Source organism: Microtus oregoni, unplaced genomic scaffold (assembly GCF_018167655.1).
Source record: "Microtus oregoni isolate MIOR12 unplaced genomic scaffold, Mior012 000007F_ref0000211, whole genome shotgun sequence".
NCBI lineage: Eukaryota > Metazoa > Chordata > Mammalia > Rodentia > Cricetidae > Microtus > Microtus oregoni.
Window position 1 is genome coordinate 4,229,529 of NW_024543066.1, and position 6,000 is coordinate 4,235,528.

The window sequence follows — 6,000 nt, forward strand, 5'->3', positions numbered from 1 at the left end:
TGGGTGTACATGCATGCAGATAAAGGTATACATGTGTGCAGATATATGTGTATAGAAGCCAGAGGTCCACCTTTGGCTTCATTGCTGAAGGGCCCTCTATCTTTTGTTCTTTTCAAAGTCTCTCCCTTGCCCAGAATGTACCTTCAGCTAAGCTAGCTAGCCAGTGAGCCCTAGGGACCTGCTTGTCCCCACCTCACAGCACTGGGGTTATAGGTACACACTACGGTGCCCATTATTTTATTTATGTGGGTGCTGGGGATCAAACTTGGTTATCACACTATGCAACAGGCTCTTTACCCATGAAGCCATCTCCCAGTTCAGCCAGTCTATTGGGTCTATAGCAGGGACAGATGGATGTCATGGAGTACCCATGGGGTAGGATGGGAAGATGCAGTCAAGAGAGCTGGACAGCCCAGCCCATACTGGACCTTCATGAGCTCCAGCTATGGGGACTCCAGAAGTCAGTTTAATGGCTCATGACTCAGTTTCTTCAGTTGCAGTATGGAGATACTAAAAACACACTCTGAGGGGTTATTGTGACTGTTAAAGCAGCCTCCACCCACAAGGCAATGCAGAGAAAGCCCCGCCTGGTACATGGTACCCGGTCAGCAAACGGGCCTGGAAGAAAAGACTAGAATTCAGGAAATGCGATTCTTCATGTCTCCCTTCGAGCCAGAAATTTGGCAGCTTCCCTAGAATTTGATTTCTTCTCGCTTCCCACCTACAATCCATTGCCAAGTTCTACTGCATCTTCCTTTAAATATCTTTCACATGCCACACCCCCTCTCTGTTGGCAGAGCCCCACCCTCCCCCAGTTTGGGCTCCCAGCATCGCCTGCCTGCCTGGACCGCCATCCGAGCTTCCTGACTGCTCTGCTGCTGCTGCTGTCTACAACACTGACGAGCCATGCATTGCTCCAGAACAGGCATCCTGCCCCCCCCCCCCCCCCCGGAGCAGAGATCTGCCAGCCCTGTAGGATGGCACACATAGGCCTTCATACTCTGGTCCTTCCTGACTTTTCCTGCCATGCCCTCAGACTTCCTTTCCCCCAAAGCACTCCAAAATCCTATCTGCTTTCCATGTAGCTCAATGGTTTCTCCTGCTGGCACCATTTTGGCCTCGGGGGTTCTGGCATTCTTGTCTTCTTTATCCCTGCCTTGTACTCCAAGGCTCAGATTCTTTCCCAAACCCATCCTAGTCAACTGGGATTGTAGGGAGGATCTCTGTACTGTCTCTTGGAAGAGCTTTTCCTGCCCTGTTGGAGGATGATGGAGAATGGTTTATCTTTCTTCTCCTCTCTCTTGGGAGCGCTCACACCACTACCACTGTTTGTTTACGTTTCTACCCAACATCTGACAGGAAACCTGATTGGTAGAACTCATTTTATGCATGATTATCGAATGAAGGCATGATACAAGAAAGAAACAATGAGGGTTTGTTTCTGCTTTGTTATTGATTATTCAAATTCAACATCACTCATCAGAAATGACATTCCTCACAGAACTGAATTACTCTCAGGATTTCTAGTTTATTTCAGTACCCGGCACCATGTTAGCTACGCAGAGAGAGATAAAGGAGCGCCATAGTGCCTGTGTGTGTGGTGGCCTCAGGCGGCCTTCAAGATTTGTTTGTTTGTTTAACCAGATATCATAAACATATATAAGCAGATATTCATATGTCCAAAGCTGATGGGGGACAGGGCTGAACATGCAGAGAGCACGAACACATGGATAATGGCAGCAAAGGGCACGCAGGGACAACACGGGCACTGCCAGAAAGGAGCTCATGCCTCCCTATCTGATGAGCTATCTACTGACACACACCTATAGGCTGGTGAGAGAGTTTCTCTCTGCAGGCTGCCAAGAACAGAGACCTAGCGTCACCTAGGCAGGGCATTGTGCCCACCTTGGCTTGCCTTCTTCTGCTGTAAATCTAAGCAGCCCACTAGGAGAGGAGTGTGTGGAGGGGATCGGAACTATGACGGGAGGATCCATGGGAAAGTGTGGGACGAACTATCTGTCTTTAAACCAATATCCATTCAGGCCTTGCTTGTACCCCCTTCACACAGAATCAGGGGCCTGGCTCGACCTCAGCAGGAGGGTGTGACCTGGGCATGGGCAGGGATTCAGGGTCCATCGCCAGTAGCCTCCACCTTCGACCCCCGTTAAAGGCTCTCACCACTTCCTAGATGCCTTTCTTCTCTGAGCCACCTAAAACTCCTTAAGCTATGCCAAGAATAAAGCATCTTTATTAAAATTCAGCTAATTAAAATTCATTAGCATTTTTGGTGTGTGCGTGTGACAGGCAGTCCATGCTCCTAGTTAGCATATCTAAAATGGCACAAATGAGCGGCTCACTGGGCTTCAGTGAAGAAACCTGGTGGCGTGTCAGTCTGGCACCACGGTTCCTATGCATCCCGGTTAGACTAGAGTATTTGCTCATAGGCCATGATGGTTGCTGCCGTTTCCCATAGTCAAGACAGGGTCATCTTCCACTAGCTTCAACCTGAACCGCAAAGTCTTCTGTTTAAAAGTCACAGGCTCTTTTCCGTAATGGCAGCTTCGATACTTCCTAGGCTTTCCTGTATGGGCTTGTCTGAGAGCGTTCACTATGACTTTTATGTAATTAGAAGACCCTAGGGGATATAGTTCTGCTTATGAACAACTATCCCCACAAATGCCCACAAAGCAAAATTTAAAAGCAGCAGCTCCTCCCCACTTCCCCCCATTGGCACAGGGTCTGTCTTAGGAAACAAAGTAGCCCCCTGGCCTTGATTAGCTATCTAGAAAAGGTTCAGAAGAGGTTCAACGTCAAACAAGCCAGGGAAAAAAAGTTACATTTGATGTACCAAGTGGATGGAGAGTATGTCTTCAAAGCTTAACTTTGTAGGTTGAAAGCCATCTATAAAAAAAATCTGATCATGGGGATTATCTCCCGCAGCACATTGTCCTTCAGGTAATGTATCTGTGATGCTATGACAGTGTCATCCTGAACCACTCTCTGCAGCTCCTCCCTGAGAGTCCTGAGAACAATGTATCTACATCAGCTTGTCTGTCTACCATGGCGATATTGATATTGCGCTATGTGAGCCCTCTGGTTGCTAAGAGATTTACGTTGGGCAGACTGTCGCACTTCTCACAAAGCATTCTGGTCCACAAGCTTTTGCTCCAGCTCAGAGAGTCCTGAAGCAACTCTACCTCACCCTTCCCTGTGTGACTTCTTAGTCAAGCAGGGGCCCAAGTCTGTCATTGTGGCTACAAAGTCCTGCCATCAACCTTCAGGGTGACACTGAGCCTTTACAAAAATTTTATCTCTGTACCCCTGTGTCTTGGAAGCCCATTTAGCATCAAGGAGTGGAGACAGGGATATTTGGCAAGGGGCCATCCATAGTGACCTTCTCGGGGCCAAATCTTGTATAATAAAACAAGACCAGAACCTAGTAAAATATGGTCACTTCCTAATTTTTCTATATAAGGTTTTGAAATACCCCACCACAGAGTTCCTTATTCCGAGTGTGTACTTTTATGAAAAGAGACCCAAGGAGTTTATTTACAAGAATCCCCAAATGGGGACACGTGCACACGCAACCTCTTGCCGCAAAACCACCGCAGCTCTCTAAATTCCATCTCCTTCAGGCAAAAGGCAGCGAGCCTACACCTGCAGAGCCTAACCCTGAAGGAAACTGGGAAGGTACCTAAAATAGCCATCTCTCTTGAAGAAAGGTGGATTCCATGGGTGGAATTTGCATGTCATTTGCAAAGCAGACACACCAAGGCTGAGAATTCATGAGGAGCCTCATTCCCTTGGGGTACTCACACAGACACATCACAATGTTTTATGACTGGGTTCTACATTCAGATCACAGGGTTTTAGTCAAATATGATTAACTGTCATGTAGGAAAAGTCCTTTGGACCGGCCAGTCCCCAGGAGTCACCCTAAAAGGGCAAAGCTACCAAATAGTAAGACCTCTTTAGCCGCAATGAAACACCACTGGCCTAGAATCTCCTGTGTCTCCTCTCCAGCCTTGGACACCAGAAATGGGTACTTAGTGCCCCATGAGGGCTTTGATCTCAGATCATCAGTGTGAAGGCTGCAGGGCTCTCCCCTCCACCCCCATGGCACAGGAATTCCTGCATTTACAATCACTCTCGCCCAGCAGGTAAGATCTGAACCTCTGCAACTTCGGCTCTATTTAACCCCAGAAAGTTATTTCTAGTAGCTGACCTCCACTGCAGAACCCCAGCTGAAAAATACCTCCTAGAGAGAAGAGGCCCAAGGACAGCGACAAGGCAGAGCAGGAACCGGCTTGAGGTCACAAAGCTGCCCTAAGACACGCATGCATGTGACACACTTCCAACACAAAAGCCGGCTTTTCCACACAACAGACCTCTAAGAAGTACAAAGGCCGGCTCACGGGCAAAACCACGGTCACCTGCAGTCTATTTAACCTTGACCCAGCTGCAAAGAAAGTAACTTTAACTCCTTGGCAACACCCTTGCGTGCTTTGCAAACATGCTGGAGCCTCTGTAAAGTGAGGCGCACCTTCCGCAGAGCCCCGCAATCACACCCCCCACCACGACCTCCAGGAGAAACCCTTCCACGGCCCATGCTTTACCACCAGCCCCCCATCTCGATTCCCAATTGACACTCTATGCTGCCCATGAAAAGAGCCCTCCACGCTTGTCACGGATGCCGGGAGGAAACGCATTCACAAAGATGAGAGCTCCGTGGCACACATAGCTACCTTTTTCTTGCGATCCCGGGACCGTTTGCGGTGCTTCTTTTTTTTCTCAGTCTCTTCTTCAGCATTGATTTCTAAATCCCTGTTTTTCTTCAGCTGGGAGGCGGCATGAGCCATAATGCATCGAAAAAGACCCTGTCAAGCAGGCAGAGCTTTCTCTGAAAAGGTAATCTCCTCGGGCACCTCTAATCAGGCACGGAGCAGCATAGCCCTCGCTGGAGAGGAGCCTGGGCTGAACGGCAGGGAAGCATCCAAGAGGCGGAGAGGCAGAGATGCTGGGGGAAACTGCAGCTTTCAAAACCCACTCCAGCAGGGTCCGGGTTTCACCCTACACCTTGCTGCGCCCTTCCCTCTTCCGGCGAGGGCAGCCATCCTGCTGCAGAGGCTATAGTGGATGCAGCTGGGACCAAGGAGCTGTGTTATGGCCGCATCCCCTGCCACCAGCTGGAAGTGGCTAAGTGATTTCCTCCGAAGGGGGAACGCTGCAGAGGGTGCTCTTCCGAAGGGGAAGGATCCGGAGTCACCACACATGCGGCAGCGGCAGCCAGAAAGCCAGCACTAATCCTGAAAAAACCGAGAAGCCTCCACGAGAAGGGAAAGGGCTGCAATTTATCCATCAGCCTAGATCCACACCAAGCGAAAAATTAACCCATCAGAGAACAGAGCTGCTTGGGTTCAACTGCTGATGGTGGCAAAATCTATAAAATAAATTAGCTACATTTTCCCAGGGAGATGCTGACTCCATTTTCGGGCAAACAATGCATGCATTGCTGGCCTCAACAGGGCATCCTTTATGCCCGGTTAGTCCTGATGCATTTTGTGGCGAGGACTACAGAAGGGTCCGTTGTCTTTTTAAAACAACACGCTCATGACAACACATTAGCCAGGAAGGCGTGAGCCTACTGTTGTGAAGGACAGATGCCCAATTCAGAGGTTCCCCAGGACTCTCCTCGCATGTGGTGTGAGGGGCAGAGGAGAGGGCAGTCGGGCTGTCATCAGTGTTCCAGAGGGGCTTTCAAGCTGGGGTTCATTGTAATCACATTGCTGCTTGTGCCACCTGAGTCCTCAGTGACTGCAGCCTCTGAATATTCATTGTGTGAAGTGAAGCAGCAGCAAGGCTCAAGGATGCCGGTGTCTTCCGTCTTCTATGAGCATGCACTGCAAGAGATCTAAACAGGGAATCACAAGCACACACATACACATACACATACACACACACTAGCACTGACGTCGGCAGCCTCAGCAAGAAGTGCCTGAT

The 6,000-nt window shown here is 49.4% G+C and overlaps 1 protein-coding gene across 12 annotated transcripts in view; it reads right to left on the minus strand.

Moving 5' to 3' along the window:
- Positions 1-5,468, minus strand: part of Ank3 (ankyrin 3) — a 295,079-nt gene extending 289,611 nt beyond the window's left edge. For 2 of the 12 annotated variants that reach the window (XM_041656440.1, XM_041656439.1), the window contains exon 1: positions 4,746-5,468. In XM_041656440.1, coding sequence (XP_041512374.1) covers positions 4,746-4,859 — 114 coding nt within the window. In that variant the 5' untranslated portion in view covers positions 4,860-5,468. The remainder of the gene's footprint in view (positions 1-4,745) is intronic. The other 10 variants (XM_041656446.1, XM_041656444.1, XM_041656448.1 and 7 more) reach the window with 7 other exon arrangements.
- Positions 5,469-6,000: the final 532 nt, after the last annotated feature.